The following is a 22,311-nucleotide window of genomic DNA, read 5'->3' on the forward strand; positions in this document are numbered from 1 at the left end:
AACATATCCCAGCATGCCTTAACCCAGCCACTACACCCTGCTATTGAGGTGGGTACCACTACTGAGGTATTACCTAGATTTACAGAATTTGATAGTATCTCTCTAGACATGCTGACAAAACTCGTAATGTCAACAAAAAGCACAACCTGTTTATTTGATCCTATACCAACAAAACTGTTTAAGGACCTGTGGCCCACTCTTAGGCTGACTGTGCTGGAATTATTAATCTTTCTTTAACTTCTGGATCTGTTCCAAAATGTTTCAAATCTGCAGCGATTAAACTATTACTTAAGAAACCTAATCTTGACCCTAATGTATTGACAAACTATCGGCCGATAACAAATCTATCATTTTTCTCTAAAATTCTGGAAAAAGTGGTGTCACGGCAGCTCGTTGACTATCTTACTGAGAATAATCTCTTTGAGCCACTGCAGTCTGCTTTTAGAAAATATCATTCCACAGAGACGGCTCTCACTAAAGTGGTGAATGATCTTCTGCTTACAATGGATTCGGACACCACTACGGTTCTGTTGCTGTTAGATCTCAGTGCTGCATTTGATACAGTGGATCATCATATTCTACTTGATAGGCTGGAAAATCATTTTGGGATTACTGGGAGTGCCCTTGCATGGCTGACGTCATACTTGACCAGTCCTTCTCACTGTGTTTTGTACAGTAACACTACCTCTAACCTTAGTGACATGAACTTTGGGGTTCCACAGGGGTACGTCTTAGGCCCCCTGCTTTTCTCCCTTTATATAGCACCACTTGGGCACATATTGCAGCATTCTGGGATTACCTTTCACTGCTATGCAGATGATACTCAGTTATACATGCTGATAACTGCTGGTAATCTCACTTACATAAAATCCTTAGAAGATTGCCTTGCATCAGCGACAAATTGGATGTCTAGAAACTTCCTACTTTTAAACTCTGATAAGACTGAAAAGATGGTTCTTGGTCCAGTGACACACTGGCATCAATTTGACCAGTTAACGCTCAGCCTAGGCTCGTGTGTCATACATCACACTGACAAAGTGAGGAACCTTGGGGTAATTTTTGATCCTACATTGTCCTTTGACCTCCAGCTTGGAGGATAGTCAGATTGGGACTCCCGCGAGGGCAGTGACATCCCAGCCACCGCTCACGCCACCCCTTCTCCCCTCCGGGGGCTGCGCAGTTTTAGCTGCGGCAGGTCCCCGTTCCCGCCAAGCTAGCGGCAGTGCGACTCCTGTTGCAGCAGCTACCACACACTCACATTGCCTGAATTTGGAAAACAGACTGTTTTAAGTTTAGTGCACATAAACAATGTCAAATGTATATGCGTTTTCTTAATTCTGATGTGTGCCATTATTACGGTAAACAATAATTGTGGATTAATTGCTGTATCTTGTCTGTGGAAATGTGAGTGTGGACGTAATCTCGTTGTTGTTGCACTTGTAATGACAATGACAATAAATCTCATCCATCCATGCATCCACATTAGAAATATTACTAGGACTGCTTTCTTCCACCTGCGAAATATAGTGAAGATTCGCCCCATCCTGTCTATGGCTGATGCTGAGACCATGATCCATGCGTTTGTCTCTTCTAGATTGGACTACTGCAATGTTCTATTTTCTGGTTTACCGCAGTCCAGCATTAGGGCTCTCCAATTGTTTAAAAATGCTGCTGTCAGACTGCTGTCAGAAAGTTTGACCACATTACACCCATTTTAGCGTCTCTTCTCTGGCTTCCTGTCCCAGTGAGATCAGAGTTCAAGGTTCAGCTTCTAGTCTATAAAATTGTTCATAGACTGGCACCTCCCTACCTAGCTGACCTAATTAAACCTTACGTACCGGCCCGGGCTTTACGTACTCAGGGTGCAGGACTACTTTGTGTCCCTAGGGTAAATCAGAAGTCTGCAGGTCACAGAGCTTTCTCTTATCGTGCCCCTGTTCTGTGGAATGATCTCCCTACGTCAATAAAACAGTCAGATTCTGTGGAGACTTATTTCCCCTTTCGTATGGCTAGCATACTGGCATAGCGCTATTTACTCTTAATTCATTTTTATTAGTAAATGGAGCATGCCGCGGCCTCACCTTTACCTAAATTCTGGGTCTTTTAGTGAAGCTTAGGACTAGCGGCCGGCGATCACCTTAGTATCCTGTTTTTCTTGTTGTTTAATGCTGGAAATTATACTGTATTTCTTGTCTTTCTGATGCCTGATTGTTTTATTTCTCTCTGTTTAAGGTGCAGCTCCAGAAATTATACTGTATTTCTTGTCTTTCTGATGCCTGATTGTGTTATTTCTCTCTGTTTAAGGTGCAGCTCCATCCAGGTAGGTTGCATTTGTGCTGAAAACCCTCCTGTCCTGTGCACCAACAACATTTCCTGTTTATTCGTTTTGTGAATTGTTCTGTAATTTGTGTCTGTATCATGGCCCAAGCAGAGGGTCACCCCTTTGAGTCTGGTCTGCTTGAGGTTTCTTCCTCAGAGGGATATTTTTCCTTATCACTGTTGCTCTGGGGGTTAGTAAGGTTAGACCTGACTTGTGTGAAGCGCCTTGAGGCAACTCCATTGTGATTTGGCGCTATATAAATGAAAACAAACTGAAAAATTTAAATTAGAGAACTGGAGAACTTTCTACAAATAAGCGACAACGCCGAAAAAACCAACACTGAATGTCCATGACCTTTGATTTCTCAGGTGGCACTGTGGGCAACTTGTTCCAGAAAGGGCCAAGAGGGTGCAGGTTTTCTTTGCAGACACTGACTCCAAAAGGTGATTTCACTGATTACTATCACTTTGAACAGATGGATTAATCAGTGAACTTTCAGAGCATTTTAGAGGCATTTCAGAGCCACCAGAGAGACCTAATTTCATGAAACCTGACTGCAATAAAAGAATCTGTCTATGTAGACCTTCTGTCAGTGATATCTGCCTCGTACTGTAGCAAATGTACTTACTATAAATGCCACAGCATTGGACAGATGTGAGTGAACTTCAATCAATCTATTTTTTTATATAGCGCCAAATCACAACAAACAGTTGCCCCAAGGCGCTTTATATTGTAAGGCAAGGCCATACAATAATTATGTAAAACCCCAACGGTCAAAACGACCCCCTGTGAGCAAGCACTTGGCTACAGTGGGAAGGAAAAACTCCCTTTTAACAGGAAGAAACCTCCAGCAGAACCAGGCTCAGGGAGGGGCAGTCTTCTGCTGGGACTGGTTGGGGCTGAGGGAGAGAACCAGGAAAAAGACATGCTGTGGAGGGGAGCAGAGATCGATCACTAATGATTAAATGCAGAGTGGTGCATACAGAGCATACAACTTGTCAAAACTATTCTTTCCTGAACCTGCAATGAGCTCTGAAATATACTGAAACACCATGTAAGTATGTGTAAATCTTATAGAGAAATTAAAACCTATCAAAACAACAATATTTGTGGTATAAAACAGTGACTTTATTAATATTTACATGTAAAAAGTTTGCTTACACATTATTGGCCCATAATAAATTCTGAAATCACACCATGTGAGTTTCACCCAAACTGCTGATGTCAGTCAGCAGGAAAACCCCACAGGCACAAAGAGCATAGAATCATTAAAAAGCACACGTCCTGAGCACCAGCTGCACTGCAGCCTATCAAATTCACCAAAATAAAAAGAAAATTGATACAGGATGATTTCAGTATGCAGGCAAAAATATATCTCGTCATTTTTTAATGGTTTATCTATTAAAGAGTAAAAACTAAAGGAAATCAATTGGAAGACCTGAAAGAAGTTTGTGTAGGAAATATTTTAGGTATCAGGTCAAGTGAGAGGGGAAAGTGTTTGCTTTTTAAATACTTGAAAGTCACTGGACTCATCGAGCGGAATTAGTGCTGCTATAACAGACTGATGCAGAAGGGGGCAGCAGTGCAGCAATAAGCATGTAGGCTGCAGTTATACGCCACAAAAGAAGGATTTGTTTGTTTTATTCCACACGGTCACGTTTTGAGAAGACGTGAGTTTTCGTGTCAAGCTAAAGCCAAAAATGTTAGTTTTTTTAATTTAGTGGTTTTATATGACAAAATAAATGAAATGTGGAAACAAATTTTGATGAAAATCAGTATACAAACAGAGGCTTTGCAGCGCTGAATTTCACTTCAGTACATCCACAGTATAAATAACTGTGCCACACTTAAAAATTTCACTGATTGTAAGCACATTTTTTCGTTGCATGAAAGGAGTTATTGGACACGCACCTGAGCGTTGGATGTTCGGTCACTGACCGTGTCAGGAGCTCAACAACCCAGGAAATGCTCAGTCTGATGCTTCGCTGGCAGAGGAGCTGAACCACTTCTTTGCCCACTTCGAAGCTGACAGACCAGCAGCAACTCCACACCCACCACCCTCCAGTACTAGCACACTAACACTTCAGGAACACAAAGTGAGACGTGTGCTGAAGGCGGTGAACTCCAGGAAGGCGGCCGGCCCTGATGGTGTACCTGGAAAGGTACTCAAAGCGTGTGCTCACCAACTGGCTGGAGTTTTCACCTGCATCTTCAACCTGTCCCTGTCGCAGGCCATCATTCCACACTGCCTCAAATCCTCCACCATCATTCCAGTCCCAAAGAAGTCAGCAGTGGAGAGCTGAATGACTACAGGCCTGTTGCACTTACACCTGTGGTCATGAAGTGCTTTGAAAGACTGGTCTCTCAGCACATCAGAGCCTGTCTGCCTCCCACTCTGGATCCCCACCAGTTTGCCTACAGGGCAAACTGCTCCACAGAGGATGCTATCACCACAGCGCTCCACACCGCGTTGAGCCACCTGGAGCACCAGGGGAGCTATATGAGGATGCACTTCCTGGACTTCAGCTCAGCCTTCAACCACATCATCCCGGAGATCCTGGTCCAGAAACTGACACATCTGGGCATCTCCACCCCCATCTGGCAGTGGATCAAGGACTTCCTCACAAACCGCCCACAGTCCGCCCCCACCTTTCCTCCACCATCACACTCAGCACCGGTTCCCCTCAAGGCTGTGTACTGAGCCCCCTCTTGTTCACCCTTTACACACACGACTGCTCTTCGACCCATCCCACAAACACCATCATAAAGTTTGCAGATGATACCACTGTGTTCACCTAACAACCTGCCGCTGAACACCACAAAAACAAAAGAAATAATCCTGGACTTCAGGAAGAACAGGGCTGACCCAGCCCCACTCTACACCCAAGGGGACTGTGTGGAAAGGATCAGCTCCATCAGGTTCCTGGGAGTGCAGCTCTCTGACAGCCTCTCCTGGACTGCCAACACCACAGTGGTGGTGAAGAAAGCCCAGCAGCGACTCCACTTCCTGAGGGTGCTCAGGAGGAACAATCTGGAGGAGAAGCTGCCGGTGTTGTTCTACAGAGCCACCATCAAGAGCATTCTGATGTACTGCATCACAGCGTGGTACGGGGGGTGCTCAGCAGCAGACAGAGTACTGCAGAGGGTGATCAAAACGGCCCAGGGGATCACTGGCTGCTCTCTGCCCAGCCTGGAAGACATTGCCAGCTACCTCAGCAGAGCTGCCAGCATCAGCAAGACACATCCCACCCCAACAACCACCTGTTTGACCTACGACCCTCCAACCAACGGTATAGGTCAAACAAAACTAGGACAAACAGACTCAGGGACAGCTTCTCCCCAGAGCGATCACTGCACTGAACAATAACAAATCACTCTAATCCACACCTTCAAGTTTCTTGTGCAATATCTGTAAACCATGGGCAATTTTCCCATGCAATATGATTCCACAGTTGTATATAATTCTCATTTTACATTTTACTTGGTACACATTTTATTTTATTTAATCTTATATTTATATTAGTTGTACATGTACTCTGAATAATTTATCGTTAAATTTCACTCTTTATATTGGCTAAAAATTACTCGCACCACGGAAAGAACATTTTTGGAGTTGCACTCAAATCTCATAATGCAAATTATAATAACAATAAAGGCGATTCTTCTGATTCTGATTCTCAGCACTCCCCTTACCAGTATGAGTGCTGTGGGCTTTGGGGCTTGCTGGGCCTCTTCTGCGCTCTTCTGGAGCCAGGCAGATGAGTCCGTTTAGTATTAATTTAGTGAGGTTTCTTCATCTTGCAGTGTTCTTCCAGTGTTTTGTTGATGAAATCCGAACATAATGTGCAGAGGGCTTTACCGGGAAGCTCAGCCTTGCGGACAAATTCACAGTCTTGCCTTTGTCCCATTCACGTCCACCTCCCGGTCAAAACGTGTCCCCTTCAACCTTTTTTATGCCACTATCGATCTCTTTAATGCGGTCTTCGTCTTCTCTCTCTGTAATTTTGGTCATGTTACAGACGCAGCTCGACAGATCAAAACTTGCAGAAAATCAAAATGTCCGCATCCAGGTACTTTCAGTGACTTTAGATATGATTCTGATTGGCTGAAAGTTTATTGTTGTAGAAAAAGTAACCAATGACATCTTTATCTTGCAGTTTCAGCAATGAGGAAAGGTTTAACAAGCACAGCTGGCCCCTCTGCACCTCCACCCCTCCCCGCAATTTTTCTCAATGGATTAACGCTGCTTTCAGAAATGACTCAGAAATCCAGAAAAAGTTGGCAATCTGCAGATCCGCGAAAGATTCTGTTCAACACCAACAAGGATCAGGGCACTTTGGCTTTTTAGTTCATATTTTGGAAGAAAAAAGGATTTAACCAGTTCCACTTATTCTTTAAAGTTTCTGGATGGAATAATGTGGGTGCCTCATATCCATTGGCTGGCTCGCTGTTGCACCGCACATCTCAGACAAACGGACTGACCCGCCTCCTGCAGAAAGCACGAGAGGAGACGGACAGAAGAAGCACGACTCACTGAAATGTTGCTAACTTATGAAAACAAACACGCATGTAAACATTGATGTCTCAAGGCCAGTAAAGTCATCACGGTTGCCTTTTTGTATTGAACAATAAGTTCACATAGTAACAAGAGCAATCAGAGATTTCTAACATCCACCAATCTGGATCCAGATCACCTCCCAAATTCAGTGGAGTCTTTCATGCCGTAATATCTATTTGTAGCACAAATTTGGTGAGAATCTGTGCAGTCGTTTCGATGTAATCCTGCTAACAGAGATGGAAAAATAAATAAATACTGATGATTTTATTACATCCCTAGTGGATGTAATTCTCATGACAAGCCAATACATACAGGACAGTTTTTTTTTTCTTGTTTGTTTCCAGTTTAACCCCATACAGAAACAGGATCCAAACTGTGGACAGGTTTTTGGTTCACCTCAAGACTTTTTTTTTTTTTTTTAAACAAGCAGGTTTTAGGTAACACATTAGAAACTGTTGCATGGAACAGTTACACATTGATTTTCACAGTAAAACTGTTCAGGATGAAGCTTGTCCTGCCTTAGTGTTAAAATACTTTTAATGTCAAACATTTCAGAACCAGAGTTGCGTGGTATTAATGTTGCCTCTGTAGTAACAGAAACGGGCCTCTTCACAGCTATTTGCTTTTGTTAAACAGACATTTTGGCATTTTTTTTTCTAAGTGTTTATAGTAAGAGAAATGGAGACACGCATTAAAAGTTGCCCAGACTGGGATTTGAATCTGATGGTGCTTCAAACCGTGTCTGAAGCATGTGGGATGCACTTTAGCCCTTCAGCCTCAGCTGCTTAGAAAGACATTCCTTAATCACATCTGGTCCAACTGTTGGGCCTTTTGGTTGGTTTGTGTTCTCAGTAGCTCTCAGGTACAAACCTTACAGGGCACCAAGATCTGCATTCTGCTTTGGTCTGGCAGATAGAGATGGTACCACTGATAGAGAGGAGGCTAGATAGAGAGGAACCACTGCCAAAGTGGAACTGGATTTTGGTCCCCAACTCTGTCTAGTAGGAGTCAGTGATTGCAGACCTACTGTGGTGTCAGTGTGGTAAAGATTTTACCTGCCGTTCTTCAGGAGTGATACTTTCATCCACCCGCACGTACGTGAGCTGCCTGTAATCCAAAAAGGCCTCCAGGATGTCCAGCATCTTCAACATCTGGGTGAAGATCAGGACACGGCGGCGCTCTGACCGAAGCTTCTGCAGCAGAATGGCAACAGCCTCCAGTTTACCTTTGGATCAAAACAAACAAACAAACAAACAAAGAACAATTAAATGCAATCATCTTAAAAGGACCAACAACAACTCCACGTGTGCAAGAGACTGTGAGCAGTCCAAGATGTGACTGCTGGTGTTCTTCAGGTTAACGAGGTCAAACAGTCTCAAATCAACCTGAGCACAGCCTCACTGTTTCAAATTAACAGGTTTTTGCCGGAATACCCTAAAGAACTTAATTCTAATCCAGTTACATTTGTTCCGCAAATCTAACTGGGAAATCGTGTGAGATTTCTGACCATAAAATATTGATTTGACGGTGGCAAAATATTTGACCGTTTCACATTTGATGTAATATTCCATGCCCTGACCACGTTGCAACGCAGATGTCAACATTTGACCATGTAACCCCTTCGTGTCTGATGCGTTGCAGACGTTAGTGCTGGATTACGGTTGCAAATAGCCGTGTGTGTGTGTATATATATATATATATATATATATATATATATATATATATGTATGTGTGTGTGTGTGTGTGTGTATGTGTAAAGGGTGAAACGGTACATGAATTTGTACTGAACCGTTTCGGTACGGGACATTCGGTTCAGAACAGGGCTGCGCACGGGTGAGCTCACGTTTTGTGTGTTTACATTCACTGTTGCCAGCTTAGCGACATTCTCGCTAAATCTGGTGACTTTCCAAACCCTCTTGACTTATTTTCTCAAAAGTGACTAGTGACAAATCTAGCTACTTTTCCTGGCGTTACCGGAGACTTTTCTGATGTTTGGCGACTGAAAGTGAAAGTCTCTGTTGTCACCGAGCGGCAGCGGGTCTCCCCCTCCTCCACTGCCTGCAGCAGCCTGAAAGCGCTGAGCGGAGGGATATCTACAATCCTCCTCACTCGGACTCACTCAGCCTACTGACCTCATTTGCTGAGCTGTGATTAAATAGTCCCCAGACTTTGAGAAGCCCTGGCCTTGAGAAGTTATTTTATTTTATTTAGTGATGGTCAATTTTAATGGCAAAATAAATAAACAAACCAACAATCAAATTTATTTGTGGTTCTAAATATTTTTAAGGTGGTTTTACTCACTTTTTTTGCCTCTCTCACAATGTTTTGTTTTCAAAACTTTATTTAAAAAGATATATTAACAAACATTAAATGAGCAGTTAATAGAAAGAGATAGAAAATAAAATAAATTTGCCAAAGTAAAGGGATTCTTTAATATTAATTCTCTTAAAAAATCCCTTATAGAGTGTGACAGTTTTGGACAAGCTAATTTTTCTGGCTAAAAATATGAAGGTTGAATAAAATTGAACAGGACTTCATGCTGGAAACGTGCTGCTCTTTACTTGTGGAAGGGTTTTATTAAAAGTTGTTTACTTGGATTGTATTTTTATAATATTTCATGCATTTGTTGTTTATTTGAGAACATTTTATTTAACTTATTACCAGGCAGTTTATTTAACTTATTACCAGGCAAAATACAAAACCAGGTTTTGCATTTTGTTCCCATACTGTACCAAAAATGAACTGAACCGTGACCTCAGAACCATGATTTTCTGTGTATCGTTACATCCCTTAGGTCGGTGGAGTGTCCTTGCCTCAAGTGGAGGAGTTTAAGTATCTCGGGGTCTTGTTCACGAGTGAGGGACGGATGGCGCGTGAGATCGATAGACGGACCGGTGCAGCATCTGCAGTGATGAGGTCGCTCTATCGGACCGTCGTGGTGAAGAGAGAGCTGAGTAGGGGGGCAAAGCTCTCGATTTACTGATCGATCTACGTTCCGATCCTCACCTATGGTCATGAGATTTGGCTCATGACCGAAAGAACGAGATCGCGAGTACAAGCGGCCGAGATGAGTTTCCTCCACAGGGTGGCTGGGCGCTCCTTTAGAGATAGGGTGAGGAGCTTGGTCCCTCGGGAGGAGCTTGGAGTCGAGCCGCTGTTCCTCCACGTCGAAAGGAGCCAGCTGAGGTGGCTCGGGCATCTTTTCCGGATGCCCCCTGGACGCCTCGCTGGAGAGATGTTCCGGGAACGTCCCATTGGGAGGAGGCCCCGGGGAAGACCCAGGACACGCTGGAGGGACTACATCTCTCGGCTGGCTTGGGAACGCCAGAGGAGGAGCTGGGGAGGTGTGTGTGGATCGGGAGGTCTGGGCGGCTTTGCTTGAGCTGCTGCCCCCGTGACCCGACTCTGGATAAAGCGGAAGAAAATGAATGGATGGATGGATGTATATATATATATATACATACATACACACACACACCTACATTAAACTCGCCAAAATTGTCATTGTACAAAAAAGTCCCAATGCTCTGAATAAACAACAATGTAATAAACACTGTATATAACGGATTTTGTATGATGGATTTTCACTCACGTCAGACAAACCGTCGTGTCCGATCACAATGTATTTCCATTAAAAATTCCTCTCACGTGCCGGACAGAGCAGTCAAGACGTGTACAGTAAGAGACGTATGAAATGAAGTTCAGCACTGACATTTGCCAATTTGAGGAAACTGGACACCGTATTTATGTGATTAAAAGCCCGGCCGTTTATTTTTTCCGAACTGTGCTCAGACCCGGCGATAATTCATAAAATGCTGCTTTCTGCCTGCACTGTAGTAAGGTGTTAAGTTTCACACATAACCAAACCAAAGAGAACCGCTTTAGATCACGGCCCTCTGTGAACCCTCCCCAGAGCCTGACGTGCACCTGCTAAACAACAGAGACCACAAAGGGCTGTGATTGGTCACTTTTGTGTTTTCACTCCTTCCTCTCCCGTCATATTTTAATAGTGTTTGCAGTGCGCCTGCCGATTACATTTCAACTATGGATCAAATACATTTGGCAGAAAAGTCCACAAATATGACCAACTTCAGAACATAGAGTCAGAAAAAGGCACTCAAGTGACCTGCAACTCATGGAGGGAAATTACACGTCCTGGACCGCTGGTTTGGAGTTTGATGATTGTATAAAGAAGTGGAGCTCTTTGAGGGACAAACTGATCCAGAAAAAAGCCGCTGTTCCTGCAGCAAATTGCATTAAGACATGACAGAGAACTTTAAAAAGGTCACGCGCACGTCGACGTCATTGCATGGCCACGGGGTTACAGAGATGGAGAAGCACAAATTAGGCTTTATGTCCCGGTCACACGACACTTAACGAAGGGCAACGAAGCCCAAACGAAACAAGAAATCTGGACTTTTGTTGGCATCGTTTGGTATTGTATGGCTTTTGCCTTACAATATAAAGCGCATTGGGGCAACTGCTTGTTGTGATCTGGAGCTATATAAATAAAATTGATTTGATTTGATCATTTAAGCTTCGCGCAGCTTTGTTCCTGCAGCTGGCGCTTCGTCAGGATTTTTAAACTGTTGCAAAATCTGAACGAATGACACCGAAAACCTCAATTCATCCTTATTTCGTTTTGTAGTTCTTGACAGATTTTTATCATTTGCTTAGTTTTTGTAACGTTTCTGTGTAGGCTCTCAGTTGTCCAGGTGGTTTCCATAGTAGAGAAGCTTGAATCTTCGACTGGACTGGGTTGCTTGACGCGAGGGCGTTTCGCTTCAAATCGCAGAAGCTTCCTCAGCTAAAATTCTTGCTCTGGTGGTCTGACTTCTGTCTTGACTCTTGTAGAGGCGGGCGGCATTACGCAATTTCTATACAAGAGTCAAGACAGAATTCAGACCACCAGAGCAAGAATTTTAGCTGAGGAAACTTCTGTGATCTGAAGCGAAACGCCCTTGCGTCAAGCAACCCAGTCCTTCACTACTTTTTGTAACGTTAGCATTTAGTAGGGATGGGTATCGAGAACCGATTCCTTTCGGGTATCGTTAAGAAATGATTCGATCCACCGACATCAATAAGCTTTATGCTTAACGATTGTGTTATCGGTCCTTCAGAGTGGCCGTTGTTTTGAGGAGTGTTTGTCAGGAAAATGATAATTTCTCTACACTGATTTCAGACCCTGCAGAGGGTCCATGATCAACTTTTCTGCAGCGCAGCTTTGCTCTGAACCTTGAACCAATCGAAGCAGTGGTTCGCAGATTGAAGCAATGCTTCGATCTGTTGCTTGTCTTGCTTAGCATGTCTATAGCATTTTCAATGTTAAAAGTTAGCATTTAGCAATTGCAGCTGTCATCACGTTCGGGTGCATTTGTTTTCAAATTGTAATATTTCTTACATTTATTTTTGTTTATATATTAATAATCTAATGATTATTATATACAATTTTAAAGAAAGAGACAAAAAGAACCTGAATAGAAACACAACAGAAAATATAAACGCAACTAACAATGAACATAAATAAATAAATAAATAAATACATACAGAAATAAATGTTTCCTGTGAACACCTAGTGTCTCTTACACCTCCATTTCATCCCTCCAACCCGTAAGTTGGAGAGGAAATGGCGTCTCACTAATTTAGAAGATCTTCACTTAGCCTGGAAAAAGAGTCTGTTGCTCTATAAAAAAGCCCTCCGTAAAGCTAGGACATCTTTCTACTCATCACTAATTGAAGAAAATAAGAACAACCCCAGGTTTCTTTTCAGCACTGTAGCCAGGCTGACAAAGAGTCAGAGCTCTATTGAGCTGAGTATTCCATTAACTTTAACTAGTAATGACTTCATGACTTTCTTTGCTAACAAAATTTTAACTATTAGAGAAAAAATTACTCATAACCATCCCAAAGACGTATCGTTATCTTTGGCTGCTTTCAGTGATGCCGGTATTTGGTTAGACTCTTTCTCTCCGATTGTTCTGTCTGAGTTATTTTCATTAGTTACTTCATCCAAACCATCAACATGATTATTAGACCCCATTCCTACCAGGCTGCTCAAGGAAGCCCTACCATTATTTAATGCTTCGATCTTAAATATGATCAATCTATCTTTGTTAGTTGGCTATGTACCACAGGCTTTTAAGGTGGCAGTAATTAAACCATTACTTAAAAAGCCATCACTTGACCCAGCTATCTTAGCTAATTATAGGCCAATCTCCAACCTTCCTTTTCTCTCAAAAATTCTTGAAAGGGTAGTTGTAAAACAGCTAACTGATCATCTGCAGAGGAATGGTCTATTTGAAGAGTTTCAGTCAGGTTTTAGAATTCATCATAGCACAGAAACAGCATTAGTGAAGGTTACAAATGATCTTCTTATGGCCTCGGACAGTGGACTCATCTCTGTGCTTGTTCTGTTAGACCTCAGTGCTGCTTTTGATACTGTTGACCATAAAATTTTATTACAGAGATTAGAGCATGCCATAGGTATTAAAGGCACTGCGCTGCGGTGGTTTGAATCATATTTGTCTAATAGATTACAATTTGTGCATGTAAATGGGGAATCTTCTTCACAGACTAAAGTTAATTATAAAGTTCCACAAGGTTCTGTGCTAGGACCAATTTTATTCACTTTATACATGCTTCCCTTAGGCAGTATTATTAGACGGTATTGCTTAAATTTTCATTGTTACGCAGATGATACCCAGCTTTATCTATCCATGAAGCCAGAGGACACACACCAATTAGCTAAACTGCAGGATTGTCTTACAGACATAAAGACATGGATGACCTCTAATTTCCTGCTTTTAAACTCAGATAAAACTGAAGTTATTGTACTTGGCCCCACAAATCTTAGAAACATGGTGTCTAACCAGATCCTTACTGTGGATGGCATTTCCCTGACCTCTAGTAATACTGTGAGAAATCTTGTAGTCATTTTTGATCAGGATGTCATTCAAAGCGCATATTAAACAAATATGTAGGACTGCTTTTTTGCATTTACGCAATATCTCTAAAATCAGAAAGGTCTTGTCTCAGAGTGATGCTGAAAAACTAATTCATGCATTTATTTCCTCTAGGCTGGACTATTGTAATTCATTATTATCAGGTTGTCCTAAAAGTTCCCTAAAAAGCCTTCAGTTAATTCAAAATGCTGCAGCTAGAGTACTGACGGGGACTAGAAGGAGAGAGCATATCTCACCCATATTGGCCTCTCTTCATTGGCTTACTGTTAATTCTAGAATAGAATTTAAAATTCTTCTTCTTACTTGTAAGGTTTTGAATAATCAGGTCCCATCTTATCTTAGGGACCTCGTAGTACCATATCAATCAATCAATCAACTTTTTTCTTATATAGCGCCAAATCACAACAAACAGTTGCCCCAAGGCGCTCTATATTGTAAGGCAAGGCCATACAATAATTATGAAAAACCCCAACGGTCAAAACGACCCCCTATGAGCAAGCACTTGGCTACAGTGGGAAGGAAAAACTCCCTTTTAACAGGAAGAAAACTCCAGCAGAACCAGGCTCAGGGAGGGGCAGTCTTCTGCTGAGACTGGTTGGGGCTGAGGGAAAGAACCAGGAAAAAGACATGCTGTGAAGGGGGGCAGAGATCGATCACTAATGATTAAATGCAGTGATGCATACGGAGCAAAAAGAGAAAGAAACAGTGCATCATGGGAACCCCCCCACAGTCTACGTCTAAAGCAGCATAACCAAGGGATGGTCCAGGGTCACCTAATCCAGCCCTAACTATAAGCCTTAGCGAAAAGGAAAGTTTTAAGCCTAATCTTAAAAGTAGAGAGGGTATCTGTCTCCCTGATCTGAATTGGGAGCTGGTTCCACAGGAGAGGAGCCTGAAAGCTGAAGGCTCTGCCTCCCATTCTACTCTTACAAACCCTAGGAACTACAAGTAAGCCTGCAGTCTGAGAGCGAAGCGCTCTAATGGGGTAATATGGTACTACGAGGTCCCTAAGATAAGATGGGACCTGATTATTCAAAACCTTATAAGTAAGAAGAAGAATTTTAAATTCTATTCTAGAATTAACAGGAAGCCAATGAAGAGAGGCCAACACGGGTGAGATATGCTCTCTCCTGCTAGTCCCCGTCAGTACTCTAGCTGCAGCATTCTGAACCAACTGAAGGCTTTTTAGGGAACTTTTAGGACAACCTGATAATAATGAATTACAATAGTCCAGCCTAGAGGAAATAAATGCATGAATTAATTTTTCAGCATCACTCTGAGACAAGACCTTTCTGATTTTAGAGATATTGCGTAAATGCAAAAAGGCAGTCCTACATATTTGTTTAATATGCGCTTTGAATGACATATCCTGATCAAAAATGACTCCAAGATTTCTCACAGTATTACTAGAGATCAGGGAAATGCCATCCAGAGTAAGGATCTGGTTAGACACCATGCTTCTAAGATTTGTGGGGCCAAGTACAATAACTTCAGTTTTATCTGAGTTTAAAAGCAGGAAATTAGAGGTCATCCATGTCTTTATGTCTGTAAGACAATCCTGCAGTTTAGCTAATTGGTGTGTATCCTCTGGCTTCATGGATAGATAAAGCTGGGTATCATCTGCGTAACAATGAAAATTTAAGCAATACCGTCTAATAATACTGCCTAAGGGAAGCATGTATAAAGTGAATAAAATTGGTCCTAGTACAGAACCTTGTGGAACTCCATAATTAACTTTAGTCTGTGAAGAAGATTCCCCATTTACATGAACAAATTGTAATCTATTAGACAAATATGATTCAAACCACCGCAGCGCGGTGCCTTTAATACCTATGACATGCTCTAATCTCTGTAATAAAATTTTATGGTCAACAGTATCAAAAGCAGCACTGAAGTCCAACAAAACAAGCACAGAGATGAGTCCACTGTCCGAAGCCATAAGAAGATCATTTGTAACCTTCACTAATGCTGTTTCTGTACTATGATGAATTCTAAAACCTGACTGAAACTCTTCAAATAGACCATTCCTCTGCAGGTGATCAGTTAGCTGTTTTACAACTACCCTCTCAAGAATCTTTGAGAGAAAAGGAAGGTTGGAGATTGGCCTATAATTAGCTAAGATAGCTGGGTCAAGTGATGGCTTTTTAAGTAATGGTTTAATTACTGCCACCTTAAAGGCCTGTGGTACATAACCAACTAACAAAGATAGGTTGATCATATTTAAGATTGAAGCATTGAATAATGGTAGGACTTCCTTGAGCAGCCTGGCAGGAATGGGGTCTAATAAACATGTTGATGGTTTGGATGAAGTAACTAATGAAAATAACTCAGACAGAACAATCGGAGAGAAAGAGTCTAACCAAATACCGGCATCACTGAAAGCAGCCAAAGATAACGATACATCTTTGGGATGGTTATGAGTAATTTTTTCTCTAATAGTCAAAATTTTGTTAGCAAAGAAAGTCATGAAGTCATTACTAGTTAAAGTTAATGGAATACTCAGCTCAATAGAGCTCTGACTCTTTGTCAGCCTGGCTACAGTGCTGAAAAGAAACCTGGGGTTGTTCTTATTTTCTTCAATTAGTGATGAGTAGAAAGATGTCCTAGCTTTACGGAGGGCTTTTTTATAGAGCAACAAACTCTTTTTCCAGGCTAAGTGAAGATCTTCTAAATTAGTGAGACGCCATTTCCTCTCCAACTTACGGGTTATCTGCTTTAAGCTACGAGTTTGTGAGTTATACCACGGAGTCAGACATTTCTGATTTAAAGCTCTCTTTTTCAGAGGAGCTACAGCATCCAAGGTTGTCTTCAATGAGGATGTAAAACTATTGACGAGATACTCTAACTCCCTTACAGAGTTTAGGTAGCTACTCTGCTCTGTGTTGGTATATGACATTAGAGAACATAAAGAAGGAATCATATCCTTAAACCTAGTTACAGCGCTTTCTGAAAGACTTCTAGTGTAATGAAACTTATTCCCCACTGCAGGGTGGTCCATCAGGGTAAATGTAAATGTTATTAAAAAATGATCAGACAGAAGGGAGTTTTCAGGGAATACTGTTAAGTCTTCTATTTCCATACCATAAGTCAGAACAAGATCTAAGATATGATTAAAGTGGTGGGTGGACTCATTTACTTTTTGAGCAAAGCCAATAGAGTCTAATAATAGATTAAATGCAGTGTTGAGGCTGTCATTCGCAGCATCTGTGTGGATGTTAAAATCGCCCACTATAATTATCTTATCTGAGCTAAGCACTAAGTCAGACAAAAGGTCTGAAAATTCACAGAGAAACTCACAGTAACGACCAGGTGGACGATAGATAACAACAAATAAAACTGGTTTTTGAGACTTCCAATTTGGATGGACAAGACTAAGAGACAAGCTTTCAAATGAATTAAAGCTCTGTCTGGGTTTTTGATTAATTAATAAGCTGAAATGGAAGATTGCTGCTAATCCTCCGCCTCGGCCCGTGCTACGAGCATTCTGACAGTTAGTGTGACTCGGGGGTGTTGACTCATTTAAACTAACATATTCATCCTGCTGTAACCAGGTTTCTGTTAGGCAGAATAAATCAATACGTTGATCAATTATTATATCATTTACCAACAGGGACTTAGAAGAGAGAGACCTAATGTTTAATAGACCACATTTAACTGTTTTAGTCTGTGGTGCAGTTGAAGGTGCTATATTATTTTTTCTTTTTGAATTTTTATGCTTAAATAGATTTTTGCTGGTTATTGGTGGTCTGGAAGCAGGCACCGTCTCCACGGGGATGGGGCAACGAGGGGACGGCAGGGGGAGAGAAGCTGCAGAGAGGTGTGTAAGACTACAGCTCTGCCTCCTGGTCCCAACGCTAGACAGTCACAGTTTGGAGGATCCAAGAAAATTGGCCAGATTTCTAGAAATGAGAGCTGCTCCATCCAAAGTGGGATGGATGCCGTCTCTCCTAACAAGACCAGGTTTTCCCCAGAAGCTTTGCCAATTATCAATGAAGCCCACCTCATTTTTTGGACACCACTCAGACAGCCAGCAATTCAAGGAGAACATGCGGCTAAACATGTCACTCCCGGTCTGATTGGGGAGGGGACCAGAGAAAACAACAGAGTCCGACATTGTTTTTGCAAAGTTACACACCGATTTAATGTTAATTTTAGTGACCTCCGATTGGCGTAACCGAGTGTCATTACTGCTGACGTGAATTACAATCTTACCAAATTTACGCTTAGCCTTAGCCAGCAATTTCAAATGTCCTTCAATGTCGCCTGCTCTGGCCCCCGGAAGACAATTGACAATGGTTGCTGGTGTCGCTAACTTCACATTTCTCAAAACAGAGTCGCCAATAACCAGAGTTTGATCCTCGGCGAGTGTATCGTCGAGTGGGGAAAAACGGTTAGAGATGTGAACGGGTTGACGGTGTACACGGGGCTTCTGTTTAGGGCTACGCTTCCTCCTCACAGTCACCCAGTCAGCCTGCTTTCCCGACTGCCCGGGATCTGCCAGGGGGGAACTAACGGCGGCTAAGCTACCTTGGTCAGCACCGACTACAGGGGCCTGGCTAGCTGTAGAATTTTCCACGGTGCGGAGCCGAGACTCCAATTCGCCCAGCCTGGCCTCCAAAGCTACGAATAAGCTACACTTATTACAAGTACCGTTACTACTAAAGGAGGCCGAGGAATAACTAAACATTTCACACCCAGAGCAGAAAAGTACGGGAGAGACAGGAGAAGCCGCCATGCTAAATCGGCTAAGAGCTAGTAGCTGCGCTAAGCTAGCGGATTCCTAAAAACACACAAAGTGAATAATGTGTAAATAATCCAGAGGTGATTCAGCAGAAGGAGTGCTTTAGTTAAGGCACCAAACAGGCCATGAAGCAGCACAGGCAACGCACAACAACAGCGAACGCACGACAACGGTGCCAAAACAAAACAAAAATCGACCAAACACGCTGTGGAGCAGCACAGGTAACGCACGACAACAGTGCTAAAAAAAATAAAAAATAAAATAAAAACGAAAGCGTTAGCAAGCTAGTTAGCTTGCCAACGCTGATGAAATGCCAACGCTGATATCACCCCAATAGAGCGCTTCGCTCTCAGACTGCAGGCTTACTTGTAGCTCCTAGGGTTTGTAAGAGTAGAATGGGAGGCAGAGCCTTCAGCTTTCAGGCTCCTCTCCTGTGGAACCAGCTCCCAATTCAGATCAGGGAGACAGACACCCTCTTTACTTTTAAGATTAGGCTTAAAACTTTCCTTTTTGCTAAAGCTTATAGTTAGGGCTGGATCAGGTGACCCTGAACCATCCCTTAGTTATGCTGCTATAGACGTAGACTGCTGGGGGGTTCCCATGATGCACTGTTTCTTTCTCTTTTTGCTCTGTATGCACCACTCTGCATTTAATCATTAGTGATCGATCTCTGCCCCCCTCCACAGCATGTCTTTTTCCTGGTTCTCTCCCTCAGCCCCAACCAGTCCCAGCAGAAGACTGCCCCTCCCTGAGCCTGGTTCTGCTGGAGGTTTCTTCCTGTTAAAAGGGAGTTTTTCCTTCCCACTGTAGCCAAGTGCTTGCTCACAGGGGGTCGTTTTGACCGTTGTGGTTTTACATAATTATTGTATGGCCTTGCCTTACAATATAAAGCGCCTTGGGGCAACTGTTTGTTGTGATTTGGCGCTTGAATTGATTGATTGATCCCTGTGTTATTTAAGTTTAATGACAGTTTGTTTCGGTCAAACCATATTTTCAGTTTCTTAATTTCTAATTTCCTCCAGAACTATCTGACAAACTAGAAAACTGCTGCATCCTAGTAAGAGCAGAATACTACTGGAATGAATTTAAATAAGGAAAGTTGTTTTGTTTTACTCACTAAATGGATGCTGCACTCACTGCAGTTTATTGTCTGGAATAGTCCCAGATTGTATTTCAGAGCTTCTAGAATTCAAACATTTTCGTGCAGGTGGTGTTGAGGGATAATTTTGGGTTTCAGCTTTTTTTGTTTTTCTTCACTTTCATCCCTGAATATGTCAATCGTGAGTCACTTTTGTGCGGATTAAAGTTACTAACAGGGACTTCTGTCTTGTTGCGAGAAAGAAACGAGAATCATCCTCCGTTCTGTTCACACAGCTCCAAACGCTGCGCGGCTGTCTGACGAGTCAATAGTTTTAGTACAAAATTCACGAGGTATCGATAAGGGAATCGATAAGGAATCGGATCGATAAGCAGAATCGATAATGGCATCGATATCGGTAAAATCTTATCAATACCCATCCCTAGCGTTTAGTTTGACTTCATTCAACTAGCTGGGTACTTTCACACAGTACACAGTCCTTAAAGCCGTAGTAACAGTCCTTATTCTCTGTGAAGCCCGTAAGATTTTCACTGAAAGCCAGATAAATTCTTCTAATGGTTTTCAGCTGCCAGTCTCTAACAGTTTCTGAAAAACGTCTGATGGGAAAAAAGCCCAAATCATTACGCCATTTCCTGACAATGAAAATCCGAAGAGGGGGTGGACCACTCCTCACTCAAAGCCTGCTCACAGGAGAATGACGCAACCGACAGGCGTGGAAAAACTCACGCATGTGCACGAGGGTTCAAGCTTGTCTGACGCAATCACACGTGATTCAAATCCATATGGTTTTTGAAAAAAATAATAAGGTCGGATACTTTTCTAACAGACCTCGTATATAATGCATTTAGCTGCTTTATACATATTAGATTGTCCGTTTTATATGTACAGCGGATTTTGTCCGTTTTATATATATAGCAGATTTTGTCTGTTTTATACATATAACAGATTTTGTCCGTTTTATACATATAGCAGATTTTGTCTGTTTTATATATATAATGCATTTAGCTGCTTTGTACATATTAGCAGATTTTGTCCATTTTATATATATAATGCATTTGGCTGCTTTATACATATAGCAGATTTTGTCTGTATTATATATATAATGCATTTAGCTGCTTTATACATATAGCAGATTTTGTCTGTATTATATATATAATGCATTTAGCTGCTTTATACATATAGCAGATTTTGTCTGTTTTATATATATAATGCATTTAGCTGATTTACACATAACAGATTTTGTCCGTTTTATATATATAATGCATTTAGCTGCTTTGTACATATTAGCAGATTTTGTCCATTTTATATATATAATGCATTTGGCTGCTTTATACATATAGCAGATTTTGTCTGTATTATATATATAATGCATTTAGCTGCTTTATACATATAGCAGATTTTGTCTGTATTATATATATAATGCATTTAGCTGCTTTATACATATAGCAGATTTTGTCTGTTTTATATATATAATGCATTTAGCTGCTTTATACATATAGCAGATTTTGTCTGTTTTATATATATAATGCATTTAGCTGCTTTATACATATAGCAGATTTTGGCTGTTTTATATATATAATGCATTTAGCTGCTTTATACATATAGCAGATTTTGGCTGTTTTATATATATAATGCATTTAGCTGCTTTATACATATATCAGATTTTGTCTGTTTTATATATATAATGCATTTAGCTGCTTTATACATATTAGCAGATCTTGTCTGTTTTATATATATAATGCATTTGGCTGCTTTATACATATTAGCAGATTTTGTCTGTTTTATATATATAATGCATTTGGCTGCTTTATACATATTAGCAGATTTTGTCTGTTTTATATATATAATGCATTTGGCTGCTTTATACATATAGCAGCTTTTGACTGTTTTATATATATAATGCATTTAGCTGCTTTATACATATATCAGATTTTGTCTGTTTTATATATATAATGCATTTGGCTGCTTTATACATATAGCAGATTTTGTCTGTTTTATATGTACAGCAGATTTTGTCTGTTTTATATATATAATGCATTTGGCTGCTTTATACATATTAGCAGATTTTGTCTGTTTTATATGTACAGCAGATTTTGTCCGTTTTATATATATAATGCATTTAGCTGCTTTATACATATTAGCAGATTTTGTCTGTTTTATATGTACAGCAGATTTTGTCTGTTTTATATATATAATGCATTTGGCTGCTTTATACATATAGCAGATTTTGTCTGTTTTATATGTACAGCAGATTTTGTCTGTTTTATATATATAATGCATTTGGCTGCTTTATACATATAGCAGATTTTGTCTGTTTTATATGTACAGCAGATTTTGTCTGTTTTATATATATAATGCATTTGGCTGCTTTATACATATAGCAGATTTTGTCTGTTTTATATGTACAGCAGATTTTGTCTGTTTTATATATATAATGCATTTGGCTGCTTTATACATATAGCAGATTTTGTCTGTTTTATATGTACAGCAGATTTTGTCCGTTTTATATATATAATGCATTTGGCTGCTTTATACATATAGCAGATTTTGTCTGTTTTATATGTACAGCAGATTTTGTCTGTTTTATATGTACAGCAGATTTTGTCTGTTTTATATATATAATGCATTTGG

The 22,311-nt window shown here is 41.1% G+C and overlaps 1 protein-coding gene across 2 annotated transcripts in view; it reads right to left on the minus strand.

Moving 5' to 3' along the window:
* The window catches only part of ep400 (E1A binding protein p400), a 231,378-nt gene that overhangs the window by 96,958 nt on the left and 112,109 nt on the right, over positions 1 to 22,311 (minus strand). For both annotated transcript variants that reach the window (XM_034169641.1, XM_034169640.1), the window contains one exon: positions 7,934 to 8,103. In XM_034169641.1, coding sequence (XP_034025532.1) covers positions 7,934 to 8,103 — 170 coding nt within the window. The remainder of the gene's footprint in view (positions 1 to 7,933; positions 8,104 to 22,311) is intronic.

This window comes from Thalassophryne amazonica, chromosome 5 (genome assembly GCF_902500255.1).
Source record: "Thalassophryne amazonica chromosome 5, fThaAma1.1, whole genome shotgun sequence".
NCBI lineage: Eukaryota > Metazoa > Chordata > Actinopteri > Batrachoidiformes > Batrachoididae > Thalassophryne > Thalassophryne amazonica.